This window comes from Aptenodytes patagonicus, chromosome 1 (genome assembly GCF_965638725.1).
Source record: "Aptenodytes patagonicus chromosome 1, bAptPat1.pri.cur, whole genome shotgun sequence".
Classification (NCBI taxonomy): Eukaryota; Metazoa; Chordata; class Aves; order Sphenisciformes; family Spheniscidae; genus Aptenodytes; species Aptenodytes patagonicus.
Genome location: NC_134949.1, coordinates 58125041 through 58147879, shown reverse-complemented (window position 1 = coordinate 58147879; position 22839 = coordinate 58125041). Strand labels below are relative to the sequence as shown.

At 54.0% G+C, this 22839-nt stretch overlaps 1 protein-coding gene across 2 annotated transcripts; it reads left to right on the top strand.

Annotated features, from left to right (window-relative positions):
- Positions 1-1655: 1655 nt before the first annotated feature.
- Positions 1656-22135, top strand: SYNGR1 (synaptogyrin 1). Of its 2 annotated transcripts, none has more exons than XM_076337528.1 (4): positions 1656-1765; positions 13365-13602; positions 15091-15236; positions 17702-22135. In XM_076337528.1, exons 1-4 carry the CDS (start codon positions 1667-1669, stop codon positions 17918-17920), a joined length of 702 nt encoding a protein of 233 aa, XP_076193643.1. In that variant the 5' UTR covers positions 1656-1666; the 3' UTR covers positions 17921-22135. The 2 variants fall into 2 exon arrangements, with proteins under 2 accessions (XP_076193643.1, XP_076193651.1); XM_076337536.1 differs by having other exon boundaries at positions 16421-17794.
- The last annotated feature ends 704 nt before the right edge of the window (positions 22136-22839 follow it).

Genomic DNA, 22839 nt, shown 5'->3' with positions numbered 1-22839 from the left:
GCCATCCAGCCGGTCATTCTGCTTCATCAGCCTACGTGCTGATGGTCAGGTGCAGCACCAATCACTCCGCCTGGGTCCGGAGCGGAAGCAGCTGATTTTGCTGCGTACCTGGCTTGTTTGGCCAGGTCCAAACCCTGTTCATCCAGAACACTGGAGCATTTCGGTCACCTATTCAGCAAAACCAAACCTCTCCCCCGCATCGTTTATCTCCCCTCTTTCATTCATCTCCCCCAATTCATGGGGATTTAGCTTTCAATCCGGGGACTTTTGTATTTCTGGGCCCTTCAAAGATGTCCTGGTGCTGTAAGACCTTACAGAGCGCTCAGCGTTCCCACCTCGCCCTTCGGCTGGCTGCTTCCAGCAAAGCTGCTGCCTGGTTTGAGTTGAGTATCTCCATAATGAAGAGCTAGAGACGTCCCGTGGTATGCCCGGTGGAAACGCGGTGCAGAGCATCTCTGCTCAGCTGAAGCATTTGAGCAGCTGGGCTTCAGCTGTGTTCAGGCTGAAGCAGACAAGCAGGCTCAAAATGGTTTTGGCTTCCGCTGCTGAGCTTAGGGAACCACGTTACAACCCAAGGGCTTGCTTTTAATTTCAGTCCTATTGATATAGATTATCGGGAACTCTGCAGAAGCCAGCAGACTGCTGGTACGCAGCTACTCTGCGCAAAAGGCACAGGCCAAGGAGCTTGAGCCGCCCCTAAGGCTGGATGGCTTCTCCCCGGGCATCCCTTCCTGGCTGTGCCGGTGGCCATGGTGGTACTGTGGACGCCGGGGAAGCCCAGGTGACTCCCAAGGCTGCAGCCTCAGGGATGCGAGGTGTGTATCTTGCAGTCTCTGCCTCCCAGAGTCAGAGGGTCTCCCCAAAATCTGGGCTTCCCATGTTCGCAAAGGGCCTTTTTCCTGCTGCCCCCTCCCAGGGACGCTGTGTCTGTAGGGTGAGGGATGTTAGAAACGAGAGCCCGAGGCTTTGCTGCAGTGATTTTGAGGCTCACCAGGCACCTCTGCCTGGGAGCAGGCGCCTGGCGGGGGTGCAGGCAGCTGCCTGCACCCAGGGAGCACCACTGGCTGCTCCCCTTGGATAACCAGCTCTCATCCAAGGGGGGCCAGCCTTACCCCTCTATGGGGGCTGCAAGGGGCAAAATACCCACGTTGGGCTGCGCGACAGAGGGGTGACAGGGGTAGAGGGTGTGAGCGGGTGGGGGGCTGGCCCCGCACTTCTGCTAGGCCCTACCAAAACAAAGCAGGGCAGCACCCCTGCCTCCCTCTCCCTTTGTGGTGGTGTGCCTTTGTACTGGGGAGGTGTTCACACACAGCCCCCCCAGCACACCCCACACCCCCATGCTGCACCCGCCGTGCCCTCACCCTCCCACACCCCACACACGCCCCCAAGCACACCCTCCTCACACTTCTGCCCCACGGACACCCCACGCCCCCCCCCCGATGTGGCGGCGGCGGGGGGGGGAAGGGGTGGGTGCGCGCTCCCGGCGCGGCGCGTCCCCCTGGGCGGGAGCGCGCGGCTCGTCGCCGCCGCCGCCGGGCTGCCAGGCACGGCGCGGCGCGGCGCGGCGCGGCTCGGCTCGGCTCGGCGCAGCCCGGCACGGCTCGGCGAAAGCCCGGCACGGCCCGCCGAGCCCCCCCGCCCTCCTCCCGCCCACCCCCGCGCCGCCATGGACGGGGGCGCCTTCGGAGCGGGGAAAGCCGGCGGCGCCTTCGACCCGCACGCCTTCATCCGGCAGCCGCACACCCTCCTGCGGCTCCTCTCCTGGGTAAGGCCCCGCCGCCCCCGGGGGCTGCCGCCTGCACCGGCACCGGCACCGGCACCGGGGCGGGGGGCGTCCCGCCGGGCAGCGGGGGGCGCGGGCGCGGGGCTCCCTCCGGGGCGGGCGGCCGCCACCGGCCCCAACACCGACCTCCCTACATACCTGCGTGTATATATATATATAGAGAGAGATAAAAAATCATTATGTTCTCTATCATTATATATTATAATTATATGCTATTATGTATTATATATTTATTATTATATATTTTATATATGCTGGTGTATGCACATGTATCCACATATATAGATATGCATATGTCCATTGATATGTCTCCACACATCTAGATCCATACACACACAGATATACATGTATACGCCTCCATAAGCATTTATGGCTATATCTCCATATATATATGCATGTGTGTTTGGATATATGGTTCTGTCTCTGGGTTTATATATCTCCGTATGTATATATCTCCATGTATATCCGCGTATATGTGTGCACAGACAGATGTACAGCCATATGTACATATATATCCATGTGTGTGGTTATAGGACCATATAGATATAGGGCCATATGGGGTGAGAGCACTCTGGTTTGGGGTTTCTTCCCTGGGGAGGGAAGGGGTGAGCTAGGTTGGACCGTGACCCCGTCTCCATCTCTGCCGTTTTGGGGGTTGTGGTGGGGTCTTCTCCCCCCCACAACACTCTCCCATGCCGGTGGGTTTATGGCGGGCGCGGGGAGGCAGCGGGATGTGGCAGGGGGGAGTGGGGGGTGATGCTGCAGTCCTGGCGTGGCTCTCCAGCGGGTCAGGGCTCGGGGGGCGCTGGGCTCTGGCCATGCCAGGGCGAGTTGGGGGAGCTATGGGGGCTGGGCATCGTTCTGTGTTTTATCCTCATCCTCTCACCTCGCCAACCTCCTTTCCTGTAATGCTTTCCTCTCCCTAATTTGTGGGGAAGGGGGCAGGGGGAAAGGAGGGTCTAACGGGGGCAGTGGGGAGGGCACGGGGTGCCAGGGGGAAGGTCTCTCCCTCTTCCCGTGACACTGATCCCATGGCTGCCCGTGGGGCCAGTGCTTATGTGCAAGAAGGTCATTGGGATTAAGGGAGCGAGAGCTGCAGCACAGAGCCGGTGGGGGAGAGATTGAGGTCTCAGCCGGGAGCGGAGAAGGGAGGGCAGGGAGAGAGAGCGGAGGAGACACATGCGCACCGGGGCTGGGAGGAGAGGCGTCAGGCTGGCTTTGGGAAAACAAAATAAAAGCAGTGCCAGGCGGGGGAAACGAGGAGGGAAAGGGAAGGTGGCCCGGCTTGCTGCCGGCAGTGGAGAGGCAGCCCTTGTGCTCCTGGCCGGGTGGGTGGGTGATGTCCCCTCTGGGTGACATGACTTGGAGGGTGGCCGGAGAGCCCCAAAACAGCTGAGGACATGATTAATGTGGGCAGTCTGTCCGTCCGTCCATCTGCCTGAGCTTGTTTACAGTACAGCTCATCACGCTGGGAGCAGGCTGGCCGTGCCAGGGCTGCTGCTGGGCGCCGAGCGAGGGGGTATGCGCGCCCCCCACTCTCAGGAGGGTGGAGCGGAGCCAGCTTGTGTGCCTGGGGATGATGGACGTGATGTGACCTACAAAGGCTCTCCCATTGCTAATCTCCGTGGCAGAATTTCCTCTTTCTCTCTCTCCCTCTTGGTCTGGTGGTTTCTTTTTTTCCCCTTCATCCGAGCACTGCGGGATTTTGGCTTCCCAGAGGCGCCAGGTGAGGGAGAGAGAACAGGAAATATGTTTATTTTTTAATTAGGCACCTACTCTGCTTCAGAGTATTCTCAGACACTGTCAGCTCGCTCGCTGAGCTCAGCTCCGCGCCCCACAAGGTCTCCCCAGGCAAGGAGTGCTTCCCGGGGACTGGCATCTCCTTGGGACTCTGCGTTGTTTCCCCCTGCCCATCTGACCTTGACAGAGGACAGGACAGGATTTACCCTAGGCACTTCACTTGGCCATGGAAATTAAAGTCCTTTTGCAGGAGCTGGAGGTGCTCCAGGTCAGCGGTTCAGCAAGGGAGACTGGCCTGGCCATCGTGGTGCAAGGCTACGCGTGCACCTCTTCCTTCCCAAAATACAAGTTCCTTCTCCTGCTTTTCCACCGGCTTGGTCTTGTCTATCCTCCCGAGCACCTCTCCTTCTGCAAAGCCAGCGAGCCACAAGCTCACCCCAGATATTTAGTTGTAGTTTTGGTCTTTTTTTTAACTTGAGACCAAGAGAGGTCCTCATGGGCATTGAAGTCCTATCTCAGGCTGTCAAAAGCATCAGACCTTTTATGGCCCCTTCCATAAATTAGTTGAATTTTCTGAAAAAAGACTAGTTCATGGGGTTTTTGCCCTTCTCAGTCCCTCTGGGAGAGGGTTCAGTGGCTCCAACGGTCAGGGCCTTCCACCGTAAATCTATTTGTGGCTGGGTTTTTATCCATTTGCTTTTGTGCTCTTGTGCCCTTCAGTTTAAATGGTGCTTTTCCCTCCTTGGTGTTTACCCCCAGGTATATTTATAGACTGTGATCACATCCGCACTTAGCCTTTCTATCACCAGGCTCTACAAGCCAAACTCTTTTGGCGGCAAAGGGCTCTCCCTCCCTGTGGTCTCTGTGAGTCCTTCCTTTCACCTGCTCTTCACGCACTGGAATCACCTTGCCTGCCATCTCCTGAGATCTCATTTGCCTTTATCCTGCTCATGGCATGGGTGGTCCGTTGTCTCCCCAGGGCAAGCTGGAGACTCCTTTTGGCCCGTTTCACATGATGAGCTTTCACTGAGAGCAGAAATTCTTGTGATTGCTTCCCCAGGCAGTGACCTTGTGCTCAGGTCATGCTGCCTTTTAGCAGACTTTATGATGGCACAGAGGTACATATGGCTTTTTACCAACAGGCAGCAAAACTGGCTCCTGCCCAGGGAGTTTGCAGCCCAATTGAGATGGCGGTAAATCTCCAGGGAGAGCTGCAGGATCAGGAGCAGATGGGGTGACCGAAGATTATTTATGTTGCTCCTTGCTGAGGAGGAGATGGGATAGGTTTGACAAGGAGCATGCTAAACTATGGAAAGAGGTTAGCAATTCTGGAGCATCTGTCCACCGCGACAGTGTTGTGAGGCAGCTCAGGTTTCTTGGGTGCTTTGGAGGCCAGGCACAGCGGAGTAAGTATGCATCTCCCTGAAAAAAGGTTGCCTGGCGTGGGTGCTGGCGAGCAGTGGTGGAACTGCAGAGCGCCTGTGTCAGGTTTGGATGTTCAGCCTCAGTGCAAACCATTTCTCTGCTGCTGCCTGCTTCAGATGCACTTGCCTGGATGAAGCAGCACCTTGTAGCGCAGGGAGGCAGCCCTATGGAGCAGTCCCTCCTGAGCATCTCTGCTGAGGATGCCTCCAAGGGCATCTGGATCTTGCAGTGAGGGGACTTGTCCGATTTGGTTGGACTGAGACTTGCCGACTAAAGCAATGTGCTGCTGGAAGATGCCGGAGGCTTCCCCACCTCTCTGTGGGGAAGGGCAGAACAACTCCCTCCCTATTCCCAGCGGTGGTGAAGAGAAGTCAAGCAACTCGCCCTGTTGCGATGGGTGGCTGGGGTTTACTCACAGTCCTGGTCTTTCAAGGCATTGCTCCACGCCGTGCCGCTTCGCTTGCCACCGGCTGCAACATGGAGGCATGCTCCGAGCTGAGCTGCATCGCACAACTGGTGCCCCATGGTAGATGAGACACAGGTGCATGGGTGGGTTTTTTAGCACCTTGACATATAGACCTACCTTCAGCCTTCTTAGGTGACCCAACAGCTGGAGCTAGTGGAGCTGAGTGACCCACACCGAGCTAGAGCTGTGCTACGGTGTGTGGCTCCAGGATTGTTCTTGAAATACAGCAGGTGAGCGTGGGCACATCCCTGCGTAATCCTGTTGCACCCTGACCCGCAGTGCTCTCTGCAGCCGGCGCGGGGGAGCTGGGAGGCTCCTTTGCAACCCGCAGGCGTTGGATGTAGTGCTGGCTCCATAAATAAGTAAAATGCTAATTGAAACAGGTTGTTCCAGGCGCTCCTGACTGCTTGGAAACCTGCTCGCTGGAGAAACTGAAGTGCTGCTCGATGTAAAAGCTTAACAAGGCAAAAGTAACTCGCTTTTTGGAAGGAGGTCCAGCTAGGTGACTTGAGTGAGAGTATTTCCAACCGCAGCTGTGCAGGCAAAGCAGCCCATTAAACCTTGCCACACGGTTTGAGACACCAAATCTGTCTCTGACGCCCAGGGCACTGCCCCTCCGGAGGGAGGTTCGGTGAGGAGAGGCGCTGCCTGCCCTCCATCTCCTCCTCCATCACCTGCTGCCGTTGCCACCACGTCCCCTGGCTGGTGGGAGCGTGCAGACGTTTTGAGCCAGGATGAGAAGCACTGTCCCCTGTCTCTGCAGGCATGGCACATCCCAGGCAACTCCAGCTGAGCAGACAAGGCAGGTGAAGGACGGGACCCGCGTCCCCAGCCTTGCCATGACAGGCTGGTGCCTGCGAGCTGGAGGATGGAGGCAAGCCCCGGCATGGCAGGGAGCCCCGTCTCCTGCCTTGCCAGTGGGTCCTGGCTCACTGCGCTGACGCCCTGCTTACAACACCCTTTGCGTCTTCCCCTTACGCCGCCCTTTGCCGTATGGAAAGGACAACTGGCATGGGCTTGTGGTGGCAGTCAAATTGACCCTTAGAGCCCAGGGGCCATGTTAGTCTGAAACCAGCTGCAACCTCCACCTTCTTTCTGTCCCAGCTAAATTCAGCTGAGATGTTCCGCATGTTTGTGGACCATAGCTCATGATCTCTGCCTCTGCTCCTCCACGTGATTTTTGCCCCAGCCACCATGCTCACTGGCTGCGTGCTTGTGAGATACGTTGGTGCACGATGAAGGAAATGCGGCGGTTCAAAGCATGTGCTTTCGGTCAAGCCTTAGGTATGGTTCTTCATGGGATCCTTGGGTTGGCTTCAAAAGGGTTTTTTGGGGATCGCTGTCACTGGGATTGGGTGAGAGGCCACATCAGAAGACAAGCAATAGATGTGCAGAGCCACGGGGTGATACGGGGTTGGATACAGCAGGTCACGTTGTTTCCAGCATAGCGTTTCCAGGAAAGATCTTGGAGCAGGAACAAATCTCTCGTTAATGACATTTGCAGATAAAAATCTGAGAAATGGCACATAGGGACCAAAGGCAGTCAGAAATATGAGCAAAAAAATAAGGTAATCTTGTGTAATCTGCTATTTCAAAACATGAGAGGCACACAGGTGAGGAGCAGAGAAACTGCATGGAGATGAGACATGGCTAAGGCAAACATTTGTGGCAAGACAAGGCAGCAGAGAGGACTAGTGTGGCTGTGAGAGGGGCAGACGCAGGTGGCAGTGGATGCGGTCCTCCACCTAGGTTGGCACAGCCAGGCCGAGGAGGGAGATTTGTGTTGCTAGAAAGAAAACTGAACTCTTCCTCATGGAAAAAGATGCAACTTTTGGGTGGTCACTTCGCTGAGCAGTGACCTGGTGATGTAGGGACCATCTGGAAAGCACAGAAGTAGCTGGATACCACCATGGAGGTGTGGCCATGGGGAGTTGGCACTAGTAGCGGTGGGACAGAAGTTGCTGTTTGACCACAAGAAGAGCGTCAGACCTGCGGGACTGGACGGAGCTTCCTGAAGTTGCTCTCTGGGACGCAGCCTGCTGTTACACCAGTGGGCATCTTCCCACGGCAAAGCCCTTCCTCCCTCCCCGGGTGGCAGGCACGGCTGCTCAGCCTGGGCCTGGCTGTCGTTGGAGGCTTCCCGGCTGCTGGCTCCTGGGCTGCCCCAGCATCACCCGGGGCTTGGGCTGCTGTGGGGGTGAAGATTGATCCGGGCACAGGTCTGGCGGGAGGCAGAAGGGTTAATGGCCGGCCTGTCAGCTGCCAAGCCATGTGTGAAAAAAAGCCGGCTGGCCAGGAAAGCCTCTCCCAGATCCCGTGGCAGGAATTAGGGATGCGGAGCCTTTCTCTGCTCCATCACCTGCTCCAGCTCAGCCCCGGCTGGGGAGCTGGTGCCATGTGGCTGCTGGCCAGGGAGGGTGAGCTGGGAGAGAGGTGCTGGTGTACCTGTGCTCTTCCGCCAGCCCGTGCTCAGGGGAATCAGGTACAAATGGGTACGGGGAGGCTGGCCCCCTCCAGCACCCGCACAGGGCTCAGATACACCATCGAGACCATGGGCAGGAGTCGTTCGCTGCCTGCGTGATGCCGGCTGGAGGGAATAAATAGAGGCTGCCTTTTTCCAAACTGCCAGTCCCATGCATATCAAAAGCTGCATATGTTTTCTTCAAAATGAACTAAATACAAGTAGATTTAATGATGATAATAATAATAATAATAATACATGTCTGTGCAGGACTCTCCAAAGCTTTCCAGAGACTCCATTCGTGAGTGGCTGAATGAAAATGAAAGCCAGATCATCTCTGCCAGTTTAACAATTGAGCTCTCTCCAGCTCTTGCTTTCTTTTTAAACAGATTTGTTCCTGGTCATTACCAGTTCAGACACAGAAGAGCTTATGGGTTCGTTCTGCCCGAGGTGGATTTGATTTGAAGTCCCACGAGGAATATTATGTCACCAAACTGTTTCCTCTCTATAATAGAATAAAAAGGGGGTTGGGGAGAGGGAGAGGCAACACGCAGTGCGACAGAGCCTGTGACCGGAGGGCACCGCAGCGAGCCCAAGCAGGTGGCTCCACAGAAACCCTCTTCAGCCTCATTCCCACTACGACCATTGCGGGGATCTCGGGGATGAAGTCAGTAGGCAGCGTGACAAACTCCTGGGATGAGGTGCAGGAAAATCCGAGTGCACTGCCGGAGGCTGGCCATGCTGTGCCTCCATCACATGATGCTCAGGAGCGTCTGATGCACGGCTGGGGATGGGCAGCCTGGTGGAAAGCCTCACATGATGCTCAGGAGGTTTTGCCTGGCTTTCTGCGGGGCTGAGCTTGCAGCAGGGAGGTGGGGAGGGACCGGAGAGCCTCTCCTCTGAGGGCTCATCTCTCGCCTTTGCCTCTGGCAAAATCAGATCACCCAGTTCAGTAAGAGGAAAAAAAAAGGTCTTTTATGGTAGGATGCAGCTTTTTGCCTGTTCTGCACTTTTCTCACTGTAGTGAGCCCTTACACCCCTGTAATGGCCAGCACGAGCCCCTTGAGAAACTGGGACAGGGAAACTCTCAGCCTCTCCCTGTCTCCTCCCCGCAGTGCTTAGCATTACGTTCATTTTGCTGCGTCTTTCGGCAAGTTGCTCTGTCTCTGTCAGCTTTGCAAAATGCCTGGCTCTGGGCTTAGCTTGGTGTCTTGGAGCTCTTTGATGAAAACAGAAGTCTAGGAAAATCATTGCAACAACCTGTGTGGATGCGATGTTTAAGGAGCGGTGAAGTCGAGAAAAGACGGGTCCCAGCAGCAATGCTGAGTTGGTCAGACCTCCACATGCTGTTTTCTGTCCCTTTTTTGAGTGTGGCCAAATATATTACTGCTTATTAAATGTGCGCCTCCAGACAGGCCGCACACCTGCCCACTTAACGTTGCTCTTGGAGGCTTAAGGAAACCCTCTCAACCTAAAAATCTAGTTACTTCAAGTCCTGTTAAGTGACTTAAACAGCCTTGCTGAAGAAATGAGGTCACTGAGGTGCACAAAGCTGGGGCTGGCTGGCTGTTTTTTGTCGCCGAGCGTAGGAAAGCAGCTAATGATCTCCCTCCACAGAGTGGAAGGATGGGCTGCATTTGGAAGCATTGGGATGCAGTGCTTTGCGCCCGCCTCCTGTCTGCCTTCGGACAAGTCACTTCCCTGCATCTCAGTGCTCAGTCAGGAGAAGACTCCTGCCATCTCCTCCTCGCCTCCTCTTCGCAGCTGGATGCATATTTTGGACCATTTTATTAGTGGCTGTAAGCGAGGCCTTGTGCAGCAGGGATTCGCTATGCCAAATGGGTAGAAGGAGCAAGCAGCGGTAATGCAGAGGGGCAAGAGGCTTGTGCCAGTGCTGCTGGTAGCTGGCATTTCTTCAGAAGTGCTGCAGATGTGATGAGAATGGGAACGTAAATGCTTCATCCTTGCAGACTTGGTGCTTTGTTTATAATCCAGGCAGCATTCATACTGCACCTGCTGCCTGGATCATCTTTGCATGGGCACGGATTGTGAAATCAAGGAAATAAAAAATACTTGCTCTTTCTAAGATGACTTGCTACGTCAGTGAGCTTCTACCCACCTGCCCCCTTACCGACAACAAGTAGCTGCCATGGATTAAATGTGCAACAGTTTCTCCTGAGGGCTGCGAGATCTGGGCTCTCATAATTATCATTTTTTCTAGAAAATTGTTTGTCTGTGCACCTGGCGCAACAGCTTCTGGGTACAGACATCACGGGGATAAAATGGGTGATGCTGCCTGTTGGCAGCAGCAGCGATTGCCTCTTCTCCTGCTGTCCAGCTCTGCCCGTCGGTCTGAAACCTCTGGTTTGAGCCTGCCCGTTCTTGCCCAATCTCTGTTACCCAGTCCAGCTCAAGGCTTCTATGCACAGTGGATCCTCACGGCGTTTTGCTATGCTACGAGGGCAGTGGTAGGCTGGCAAAGGGAGCAAACCCTCTCCACTGCCACTAACCTTGTCCTCTCTGCAGCACGAGGGAGCAGAGCATGGACCAGAGCTGATACCAGTAGTGAGGAAAACATGGACAGGAGGAGACATCCCTTAAACTACTGTGCTTTGGTCCGTAGAAGGCTTTCCTAAGGACAAAGAGTACTTTGGAGTCGCTGTTTCAGGACACAGAAGATAAGCATCTGCAGTGACTTGTTCTGCTCATGAGTGAGAATACCCTGAGTGGAATCTCCCCAGAAAACTCCTAAGATCAGATGCTTGCTAGTAAGTCATACCTTGGGCACCTCCAGGCTGTAAAACAGGTTTCTCTTCGTAGGAGAGAAGTGGCATCTTGGCTGACCGAAGATGGAGAAAGGAAGTTAGGAATGCCACCTCTGCTTGAAATTTTAGGGAGAGGGAGATGTCCCTCTGATCTCGTGACTCTGAGCTGTGTCTTCATGAAGGGCCAACATAGATAGGTATAAAGGGGCAAATGCAAAAAGGAATGATTCTGCTTCTTCACTCACAGATGAGAGCCCTTACAGGCCAGCAGCAAACCCAAAGGTAAGAGCAGAGGGAAGATGTGTGTCAGGATATGAGCAGAGTAAACAGAGGTGTTTCTGGGGAGAGGCCATTACAGAGGTTCATTCATCCCAAATGAGTAAGCAGAGACTTGCAATACAGGTTGTTGCAAGGGTTGACCTGGCTTGGGGAATCGACATTTTACCAATTTTGAGCCCTAAACCAAAACTGAACACCAGGCTATGCTACTTTCGAGGCTGTTTCTCGTCTTCCAAGAGAAGCTGTGCATTTTGTCTAATGCTGTGGAAAACGGGGCACCCATTTTGTAATCCCAATATAAGGAGGCTGGTACTTCAGGTGGCAGCATCGGTGCTGGTCACAGCCTCACATCGGGATGTCACTTCAGGGAGTCTGTCAGTTCCCCCTCAGGTTAGAGGAACACAGTGTTACTGCCAATGGTCCTAGGCAGACCTGTCAGCCCAGCCTGTTGAGAAGGTGTGTGAGACTTCCCACTGAAAGAGCCTGGCTGTAATTGTGTGCAATTTTGCTGCCTTTCCCAACCATGCAGGCTGAAATTTTGAAGACCAAACCTTTGCTTCAGGCAGAAGAGATTTTTATTTGATTTTGTTTTTCATGGGTAATTTCTGCAAAGTATGATCAATCTCTATTTTCAGGAAGAAGTAGGAAGAGGACAAATCAGTTGATTTACTTCCAAGCTTAAAAAGCTCTCGTGAACTTTCAGAGAACCCATACAGTCCCCACGCTTAGGAACGCCGGCTTCCAGCTTTTTTAGTTTGCTCTAGTGCATCAAAAATATGCCCAATGTCAGCAACCCAAGCGTGACCCAATTATGAGCTTTGGAGTGAAAAACTAGTATTGGTGTCTGGATACTCGTTAGAGTTTGGCAGCTGAAATGTGGTCAGCGTTGAATATCTGCCCAAGGGCTGTCAGGGACCGTAAGTAAGGTTTTTCCTCTGGTTCTTGATGCCACAGGTCAAACAGCAGAGGTCTGTGCTGTGGATCTCAGGCATCCAACCCCACTGATGATAGATGGTGTATCAGGTTGGTATTGATCAACAGTTAATTTTCCCTGCATTCGCAAAGCTGCTTCTCCACTTTCTAGGTTGTCTGCCATGTGATCTCAGGGTGCTTGGTTGGGTTAAGTGGTACTGGGGTCCTTCTGACCTAGCAAACCCTCAGACCTACCTCCACTCCCTGCAGGAGACTTGGCCACCTCATCTTCTTGTGTGCTGCTTCTCCTTGGGGATTGAGTGGTGGTTCCAAGGGTGCCAGGCTCCTGTTGCGCAGACAGCTCCCAGGCTAGCAGAGTGCTCCGGTGACATCCTAGTGCATGTCATATGTATGTTCACCCCATGCTTGAGGTCCCATTTTCCGTCTGCCTGGGGCCCTCGCAGGCAGCCTGCAGGCGAGCTGTTCCTACCAAGGTCTCAAGATGCCCTGCAAAGAAAAATCTGTACATGCCACCTTAATCTTCCCCTCTTTCTCCTGTGGCTGCGAGGAGAAGCTGTTTATCTGAGATGCAGGACTGGGGCTGCTGTAAATAGCTCTCTGCTTTGGTGAACCTGCTGTGTCAAAGAGGGACGGCCTTGTGGCAGGTGACAAAGGCTAAGCCTGTGAGCAAAGATTAGACTGGCAACTGCGGATTACGGCATTTCTACCTGGACTCATCCTTGATTCTACCCGATTTAAAATAACATGCAGTGGCAGTGGCGGTGACAGGTAGGGAAGACTCATGGTGGCCCTGACAGGTGGACGTGGAGGCCAGGTGGCCAAATGTTTGGCCCGTGAAATCCGTGGGGAAGTTTGGAGGGTGTCGGCGTACGGGTGAGTGGGCAGAAGGATAGGTGGTGTCATGGGCTGGGCTGATGGAAAACTGGTGGAGAGAGGTGTGTGACTTGCAGGGAGATGGGGAGAGCAGGAGCACGGCAGAACAGAGCCGCAGAGCTGTGGATTGTGGGAGGGTGGATGGGGAAAAGAGCGTAGTAGCTGGATAGATAAAATTAGTGAACAAATGCGTGGTAGAAACAATTAATTCCTAGAAGGGAAAGGAGTGAGTGGGAGAATAAGTGCATACTAAGAGGATTTCCGCTGCTTGGAGCCCTTGTACGCAGGCACCTGCGCCAAAACCATATCCCAATTTACACTCCATGTCGCCTCCCTGTGTGCGTGTGGGAAGCCACCCTTGCTCCAGACTGCGACTGCTTTACATCGCTTTAGATCAGATGGATAAAAAGGCTCGATCTAAAAGTGTCCTATTTTAAGTTAATCCTCAGAAATAAAATGAGACTGTCTCCCCAGTAAATTCCCCATGGCTACAGCCCAGGCAAGGCAGCGGGATGGGAGCTCAGCAGGGCAGAGAGGTGCCTGCAAAGGGCGGCTGTGCTGCACAAAGCTCAGCTCCTTTGTGCTGGTCCATAGAGATGGGGCTTGCCCTAACGTGTCTCCTGCCTCCCTCTCCACCAGGTGTTCTCCATCGTGGTGTTTGGCTCCATTGTCAATGAAGGGTACGTGAACCGCCTGGACGAGACACAAGAGCACTGCATTTTCAACCGCAATCACAATGCCTGCAACTATGGCATTACCGTGGGTGTCCTTGCCTTCCTCAGCTGCCTTCTTTACCTGGCTCTAGATGCCTACTTTCCGCAGATCAGCAGCGTCAAGGACCGCAAGAAGGCAGTGCTCTCGGACATCGGAGTTTCGGGTGAGCTTCCTGGCCGGTTGGCCATAGTGCCCCTCTCCTCTGCTGGCAAGGGAGAGGGATGGAGCTTCTGCCACCTCGCAGGCCAGGTTCCTGCTAGCAGGGAGGTCTTTGGGTTCTTTACTCTCTCAGACCTTCTCTCTCTCTCCTTTTCTTTCCCTTTCTCTTCTTCTCAGCCAATCTGGCTGATGCCTCTCTGCTGTTATCCATAGGCTCAGGGAGCCCTTTCGGCTCAGCAGGTCTTGCCTCCCTGCATGCTTGCATTTGCTAAGGCCACGTGTTGATGCCTCTGGAGATGGTACTTCCTTCTTTTCCAGCTCCAGGTGATTGAACCCCGTATATTTTAACATAAAAAAACGTTGAGGATTTCATGCAGGCTGACTAAACCAGTCCTCCTAGGTTACCTGGCATTCCCCACATGAATAGCTGTGCAAGACCTCATCTAGTCCTGAGGCTTATTCTAACTTACAGTCAGATCTCTCCATCCCCAGTAGTGTGTTGAAGTGACAGACAGAGCGATGGTGGGGGTGTGTGTGCATGTGTAAAGCCAGTCAGCAGCAGTGTGAGGAGGCGCTTTGCTCTCGTGCCGTGATCCTGAATTGCTCTCTTGGCTTACTCCGGACATACAGGCAAACTTCTCCACGTCAGGGTCCCCCCACAGTTTGTCAAAGGGGCCACGAGTGGAGTGGGAGCAGGATCAGGTGCAGCATCTGAACTTGTTTAGGACTTCTGGCTTGCAAGTTTGTTCACGGTTAGCCCCTTGCCTAGCAGTCCTGTGTACAGGTAACAAGAGAAGGGGAAGGGGAAGGACTGAGCCCTGTTTTGCTGCCACTTAGGAATGCCCGTTTCCCTCGCTGGCGGGTATCTGGCTGCGCCTGGCAGACAGGGTGAGTTCCACTCCTCCCCACCAGCTGTCAGTCTGGACTTGGGGCTCCCCCCTACCTTCACCCCTTTCCCGGGGGTGCAGCTTGTTAATGATCCTTCAGCACCTTTCCTTCGTGTGAGTCCCTTAGCTTGTGCTGTCCTGAGCAAAGGCCGGTCTCTGTGCAATTGCAGGCCGGCTGCTTCCTGCTCTTCTGCAGCTCCCTTGGAAGGAATTGCTCTTTGCTTGTCCTTGTAGGACAGGGTTGTGAAGCAGTGGCTGTTTCAGAGAGCCCAGGTGATTGCTCCTGTACTGGAAGCCCTTCAGGCTCCCTCCCAAGGCCAAATGCAAGTCCTGTGATCAATCCAAACACAAGCAAATGAACTCTCCAGAGGTACTTTCTGCAAACACCTATCGTCACCTTGACAATTTAGCCATCAGCAAGCCTGCCAGCTCATTTGGGCTTAGACAGGCTGCGCAGTCAGAGTTTGGCTCAGTCTGCAACACACTGGTGGGTCTCACAGGGTTGAAGTTTCCAGAGAAACATGATGTGTTTATGTTCTGTTCACACATACCTTCTTGATGTCTCTCCCCTTCCCCTTCGGCATGCTGGTGGTGGTCCGTCCCAGCCTTTTGGGCATTCCTCTGGTTCGTTGGCTTCTGCTTTCTGACCAACCAGTGGCAAGCTTCAAAAGAAGAGGACAACCCAATGAATGAGGGAGGGGATGCAGCCCGAGCAGCCATCACGTTCTCGTTCTTCTCCATCTTCACCTGGGTGAGTACAGCAGCCATGATGTTGGATCAAGTGTCCTCTGCACTGTATTAGCTTGTGGGGAACGGATGGTGACTGGCTAACAGTGATTCCCTCTGAGATCTCAGTTCACATGGCTTCTGAGAAGGAAAAGCAGGAGGGGAGGTGCTTAGGAGGTAAACTTGGGAAACAAGGACTCAAAAACTTACATGGAAGAAGGTGCTAGAGCATTAATAAGCACAATGGGAAAGAGGGTCCCATATCCCAGTAAGGAGTGTCCTTGACAAACCTCTAATATGACCTTGGACAAGCCAGCTCCCCAAGCATAATTTTCCCTGTGCGTCAGAGGACTTTAACAGCATTTTCACCTCCCAGACGCTAAGCAGAGAAGGGAGCTCCAGGCCGGGGGTTGCACCCATCTCCCTCCCTGCTTTGCTCCCATCATGTGAAATGTCATCAGTGGCCACAAGAGGCTGCAATCGGCGTCCCTCTGGGCTCTCCGTCTGTACCCACGACTGCAGCACTGCCTCACTGGGTCGCCTTTTAGAAAGGTGATGGTGCTGTCTCTTAAGACTGCCCTTTCCCCAGCAGTTCTTTATTGGACAGTTTCCTGGAAAAACTGTGGTGTGCAATATAAATATCCCCCACGATTTCCTCCCATCTCTGAAAGCACCAAGCCCGAGTGATTTTTGTCTGAAGTGAGAGGATAGTGCCAAGCAGGAAAGCATTTTAGGCCAGTCTCCATGCGTAAGTCCTTGTGGCTTTATCTTCTCCTCTCCCTACGGCCTTAACGCTGGGCAGGGGCCAGGTAGGAAGGGTGCCGTAAGACCACACGAAGCTATCAGAGAGGAGGGGGGGCTGCAGAGGGTTGGGCGGTCAGCACCCTCGCCAAGGTAACACCAAGTGGGGGCAAGGGACAGCAGCGTGTGTGTCCCCCCCATGAGCAGCGTCCTGCACTCAAGTGCCGCCGAAGGCCCCTCGCAAGCTCCAGCAGAAAGTGTGACGAGGAGCGAGGCTTTTGCAAGGGGTCCCCCAGGACCCTTTTTGAGGTGCCACCACCTGCAGTGGTCCTCCCCAACACACGGGCTTGCGAGTGGCTAAATAGGCATCCTCTTCCTCCAGTTCCTTGGGGTCTTTATTTCAATCAAATGCTCTGGTTTGCTCCTCCTTACTGATTCTCCTCCCCACACCCCTCTCTCTCCTCACAGGGCTTCCTCACATATCTGGCTTTCCGGAGACTCAGAGACATTACTTTTCAGGAAGAATACAACACCCTGTTCCCTAACTCCCCATCCTTGCTGCCTTAGTGCCTCTTACTGATGGGGGAATTTGAGGGAAGAGGTGGAGGGATGCAGCTGGAGGTTACCGAGGACAGACAGTTCCAATGCCTCGACCACGGGCATCCATGTGTGGTCACAGCAGGGCACGGGGTGGGAAGAGATGGGCCACTGAACCGGAGTGGGCCAGGTTGCCCACTGAATGGGGGATCTCCCTCTGGGGAGTTGGAACTGGCAATTTCTCCTCCTCCTCTGCTGCCCCCTTCTCTCCCTCACCTGTACCCTAACTAATGCTGCGTAACACCGCTGTGCCTTTCTTTTGGTGACTGCTCAGACCTAATACTTCAGCCAGGAGATGCCCTCTGCCCCCACCACTTTATCATCTCCTCCATTTTGCCCAGCCCTCATTCCCCAAAAACCTCTAACCCGTCACCTACTAGACCGCTTACCTCTATCAGGGATGCTCTGGGACAACGAGCCGTGCCTGCTGGTGTCTGCAATGCTGAACCCCATGCCTGAGCTCCCTCAGTCCACCAAAGGGTGTCCTGCCTGCAGTGCCTGGGGCGGGAGGCAGCAGTACGTTTGCTAACTGTCCCCTGGTCTGGGAAGCAGCTGCCTTGCCTCCTTCTGCTCCTTCCCAAGGAGCATGCTGCACCGTGCAGATGTTGGCCAGTGAAGGGGTTACGGGGGGTGACCACTACCTCGCTACTCCGGGTCAAATCCTGCTCTCCTTCCTGGCCTCTGCAGGCAAAATGGCTGCGTACATCCAGCCTGGCAGACAAACCTTCTGCGGTGGAGCTGAGGCAGATTGCCTTTCCCAGGGGCAGGAGTGTCTGAACGGGATAACCACGGGCTGTCTGAGCCTCTGCGACCTGCGCCATGTCGGTGAAACCCCACTGCCGGGCAGGAGGTGCCCAGCACATCCCAGAGGCAGCAGGGAACCCCGGCAGGCTGCACGCAGCCAGCTGGGCTCGCAGCCATCCCTGCCCAGTCCTCCTCTCTCCGGGTGGGCTTGTGCTTTTTGTGGGGCAGCCTGAACCTCCATGCTCTCGGGGGTTTTTCACCAGCAATCTTCCAGGCAGGCTTTGCACACTAATCCATAACCACTACTAACCCCACTTTTGTTTGTTTCTCTTTCTCGGTACGTTCCCCCTCTCTTTCTTCCTTCCCCTCTCTGCTTCCCATCTCTTCCCTCCACCTCCTCCCTTAAAGGTGGGCCAGGCATTCCTGGCGTATCAGCGTTTCCGGCTGGGTGCCGATTCGGCCCTCTTCTCCCAGGACTACATGGACCCAAGCCAGGACTCCGGCATGCCTTATGCTCCCTACACGAATGAGGAGGATGCTACAGACGCGGTGGGGACGTACCAGCAGCCCCCTCCGGCAGATGCTTTCGACACCGAGACACAGGGGTACCAAACGCAGAACTACTGAGCCACCGATGCCCCTTTCCCTTCCCCCTTCCCTTCTGCCCCCTTTCCCACTGCCGGCAGAAAGCCGAGGCACAAACCAGACGTGCGTAGTGGCACAAGAAGTGGCTCTCAGCTATGCTCCAGCCTTCTGGGTCATCTGTTTTTATTTACAGTTTTTAAAAAAGGAAAAAAAAGAAAAAAAGGTTTCCCCATCACCTCTTCCTCCTCCTCCTCCTCCCCCCAAAACTACCTGCCAGAACCAAATTCTTCCAAAATCTGTCACTGCGTTGTGAGAGGAAGGTCCCCCCTTACCTCCTCTCCCTCCTGCCTTGCTGTGGAGGGCAGAGTCTGGCCAGTGAGCAGGAGAGGGGCAACGGCACCAGCAGGGCAGGGGAGAGGGTGCTGGAGGCAGAAGGAAAGGGGTGAGAGGGACCGGGGACATTCCTAGAAGAGACGGTGTCGCTAAAGGCTGGAGTAGACGTGGGAGCATCCGAATCGGGCCAGAGGGTCTGGTGGCTCAGGGAGGGGGACGGTGTTAGAGTCAGCATGCAGATGTGCAGGGGTGGAGAGGGGGCTGGAGGGGGGTGGGAATGATGTCCCCTGTGCAAAGACTTTTGGGCTTTTTTGTGGGCTTTTCTCTCCCACCCACTAGTGAGGGAGGGGTGCTTTATTTTTAGAGCGTTTGGGGAGAAGTGGTATTGGGGGGGGGAGCACAAAGAGATAAAATGGGAAGGGAAGGAGGAAGATTTGCGGGTACAATCAAAAACCACAGGCACGTCTGTAGGTTACAGCAAGAGACTCGGCAGAGCAGAGGGGCATGAGAGTCACTCCTTCCCCAGCCCCCTTGGATTGAGGTGGAGGTGGTTCCACTCACCTGTACGTCCTGCTCACCATTCTTCTCAGACCAGTGTTTGGTGAGGCAGGAGGGGAGCCATGCCCAGTCCCTGACCCCCAGGCGCAGTCCCTGTGGGAGGAAGGATGGAGGAGGTGGGCTTCTAGGGGGCCCTGAGAGCCCTCATCCCCAGCTGGGCTGGTTTGAGGGGAGAGGAGAGCTTTGCCATTTCACCCTGGGCAGGAGGAGGAGAAGAAAGCCAGTTTTGCTCCTCAGGTCCTACTGAACCCTCTTCCGTTCCTTTGCTACCACAGTGCAAAGCCTCTTGCTGACACCATCTTTGTAGCACACAGGAATGGAGCAAGACTCCCCCTGGAAAGAAATACTGCTGCTGGGATGGCCAGCACACGTCTGGCTCTTGCACAGGGGTGCAACCAAGCAGGGAAGGGTCCTGCCCCTCACAGCTGTGCTTTGCCTCCCACTCAGATGTGGAGGAGGTCTTAGTGCGCAGAGAATTGGTTGGGGCCAGACCGAGCTCTCTGAAAACTGGTCTTGCTGTACTTACCATAGACTATACCTTAGTGCGTCTTCTGCAGCATCTCAAATCCTGGCTGTCTTTAAAGCCTCACCTAGGTGGCAGTAGTGACTCTCAGATAGAGCTCGCATTGACATCATTCCACACTCCTCATCATTTTGCTTTAGGTAAAGACACGATTCTGGAAGCACACTGTTTATTCCAGGATAGAAGTAATGTCTATGCATGAAGACGGTCCCTAAAGGGAAATAATTCAGCAATAGCCACCTGGACAATTCTCTCCAGCACAGGCATATCTCAGAGTACAAGAAGCAGGGTAGGCCTTGCAGCAGTGAGGAGCTCCATCCCCCGGGCAGCCACCCTGCCCCATGCAATGCTGGCTCCAGTAGCAGAGATCACGAGCAGATCCAAAATCCGTAGGTGCTTCCCTTGAGCGTCCAGCCTATTCCCTGTAGCACCCTTAGGAGTCAGGAGGATGGGACACAGTTCTGGCCTGTGGTTTAGTAAACATCTCATCTTGGAGGACATCGAGGTTACCAGTCCTTCCCCTCCTCCCAGCATGACTCCGCTCCATCTGCCCCACGACGATAGGGAAGGGGTAGAAAAATGTAGAGCTGCAGGCCCCAAGAGGGAAGGGGGGGCAGTTGTTCTCTGCTGTATATAGGCACCATTTCTACCTGCTCCTACCAGCAGACTTGTGCTGCCGGTGGCTCTCCCCATGGCTTGTCCTCCCCATGGCTTGCCCCACCTTGCTGGTGGTTAACCACTGGTGAGGATGGGAGAGGGGGACCAGCTAGCCCCGTGGATGCACCAGGAGGGACTGGGCACACATCCCTTGCTCTGTGGCTGTGAGTGAAAGCAATACTGTAAATAGGAGGGGTATTTTTTGGAGGGAAGCCCCTCGGGCTTCTTCTTCTGTGGGCTTAGCCTAATATTTAGGCTTGGGAGGGGGTTACTTTATTGAGAGAGGTTCGTTATGACTGTGGCTGTGGGGGGAGCTCCCTCCAGTCCATCTCTCCTGCCGGGGGAGAGGAAAGAACGAATGACGAGGTGGAAGAGGAGCAAAACTAGTTGTACTCACCCAGATTCATCTGTGTCATCCTTCGTGCTTTCGTTTTGGATGTCTGAAGGGAACCAAGAGGAGGAGGGGGTTATAAATAACCAGCCCTCAGCACAAAAATGTGTTGTACTTTTTGGGAGGAACTGCCCATCACCTGTCCCCTCTCCTCGGTGAGGGGGTGAGGGACCGGGCGCATGAGGAGAGGTACGGACCATACGTGGGGGGGTCTACCTGGGGCTCTGTTTTGGGGTGTAGCACAGAAGCGTCTTACATGCCCCTTCTCCCATCAGAGTTATGTAGATGGCTGAACACCATTTGGGGCTGACTAATGAGCAAGCTTTTCTTTATCCTCTTTGGCTTGCTTCCCTCATGTAACCAGCTGATGGGCTCTGGTGGGCTGCAGGTAGGAATGAGCCTCCCCCTCAGAGCCGGCACTTCAGTGAGGGATGAGCCAGGTGGCTTCATCCTAGGTTACTGCCCATCTCTCTGTCCCTTTCCTCCTTCCTTTGTGTCATAGGAAAGGCATTGGTGTGGCAGGGGACACTATAACAGTAGATACTTGGGCGACTTCTTGCTTTTGCTCATGGGAGAAGGCATACTCTCCTTGGGTTGACTTGCTTTTAGCCTTTGCAGTGGAGGGTTGGTGGTGACAGACCTGGGGGTGGGACTCTCCTTGTTTGCATGTAGCTCTTTAAAATGCAACTTCCAGTGGCATTTGGCTAGTTCTGCAGCTGATGAGAGATACAGACCTACCCAAAGGGCTGGTTATCTTATCTTAGGCACTTCTGATAAGGTGCTGCCTATTTCTGGTGATCGTAGGCAAGACCTGAGCAGCTGGCTGGAACATGTCCCTTTTAGATCCTAAACGTGGGTGAGATCAGCCCCACTCTAGGGATAAGGAGATCAGAGGGAATGCTGCATAAGCAAAACGATAAGGCGGCTTTCTTCCCCCTCTGCCATTTGTCTGGATTACAGAGGATTCTACATCCCCTGTTGGGAGCAACGGCCCCTTGATGTTTTCTTATCTTATGAAGCCCCCAATTAAGGGACTGTTTTGTGGAAGTAGGGGCTGTGAAGGGCAAAGGGATGATGAAACTGCCCCAATTCTACCTGTGGCTTCAGTCTCCTGACGTGTCCCCATCCCCGGCTCACCCACGTCCCCACCACACTGTTCACCTCATCACACACCCTTCCCCTCCGCATTATTCCTGGCAGTTCCCTCAGGGGAGGAGGCGTCTTTGTCCCTGCACCCTCACAAGCACTTGGGAGGACCTGGGAAGGCAGCGTTGCGGGGTGGTTCCCGCAGGAGTCTCGGGCTCCGGTCCCCAGAGCAGGTACAAGGCAAGAAGCCCAGCGAGGCCACCTCATGCAGCAAGTCCAAACCATCCATCCAGACAACTCCCTGCTGCCTGCGTGGCATCTGTAACACCACCTGGGCTGCCCTGCCCCTTCCCCTGCCGCATTACTGCCTGTGTATAGTATATATATTATATATATATTTAAAAAGATGTATAATATAAAGCTATACATATATACGTATATACGATGACTCATGGATGGCCTGCCGCATACAGGATCCCCTGAGTGGTCTTGTCTAAGCCCGAGTGTCCCTTCACCCCTCTTCCCCCTCCGGCCCTCGCCCTTGTCCGTTCCGAAATCCAACTAAAGCAAACCCCGCCACCTCGGCACCTGTGTTTACAATGTCCTATATATTTGTGGTTAACAAAGTGAAGGTGGTAACTACTGGTGTCTCAATAAAGTTATGACGTTCAAAATAACCAAACTATATAATAAAAATGGTCTGGGTTTCCTTCTTTGTGGAGGGATGGCTTTTTTAGCTTGGTTTGCTACGAGAGCACGGCTCCTGTGCTCCTGCACGGCCAGCCGGCAAGTTTAGTGACAATCGGTGGCTTGAATGGAGGAAAGAGACCTCAAGAACTGCCCTTCTTGAGATATATATTTCAGGGGGAGCTAATGGTTGCTTGTTTTGCTTGGCCTAAGTTTCAAATCACACACACCATCAAGTGTCTCTTACCTAATCAGTAGGAAAACTTGAGAAGGAGCTTAACGTGCCATATTAGAAGTGGACTCTCATTGTGAAAGGGATATGGCTATAGGAGGTGTGGATGGGGAACACAGAGGAATATAGGATACAAACCTATATGAAAATAAACATCAGTATTTCCACACCCAGAAAGCAGCAGATCTGTTTATTCCTTTGATGAGTCTTTACCTCTATTCATCTGTGTGTGACCATTGCTTGGGTGCCTAGCATAGTACGCATTTTCAAAACATAATCAAATACTGGGAAACAAGAGCTCTCAGGGCACTGCTGACAGTGGGTGTCGGTAACCGACAGCCCGCCATTAAAAAGGATCTCATTTCAGCTGGCACTGCAACAAAAATAAAATTCAAAATCCCATCCCGCATGCCAATGCTTAGGTGAAGCTTCCTTCTCATCCCCTTTTAATGAGCCTGTCACCCGAATACCCGAGTATCACATTTCCCAACCCT

Excerpts from the sequence above, each read along its gene's own strand:
- SYNGR1 (XM_076337528.1), top strand. The coding sequence starts at position 1,667 with ATGGACGGGGGCGCCTTCGGAGCGGGGAAAGCCGGCGGCGCCTTCGAC. Across the intron at positions 1,766-13,364 it reads TCCTGCGGCTCCTCTCCTGG|GTGTTCTCCATCGTGGTGTT; the intron begins GTAAGGCCCCGC and ends CCTCTCCACCAG. Across the intron at positions 15,237-17,701 it reads TCTTCTCCATCTTCACCTGG|GTGGGCCAGGCATTCCTGGC; the intron begins GTGAGTACAGCA and ends CCTCCCTTAAAG.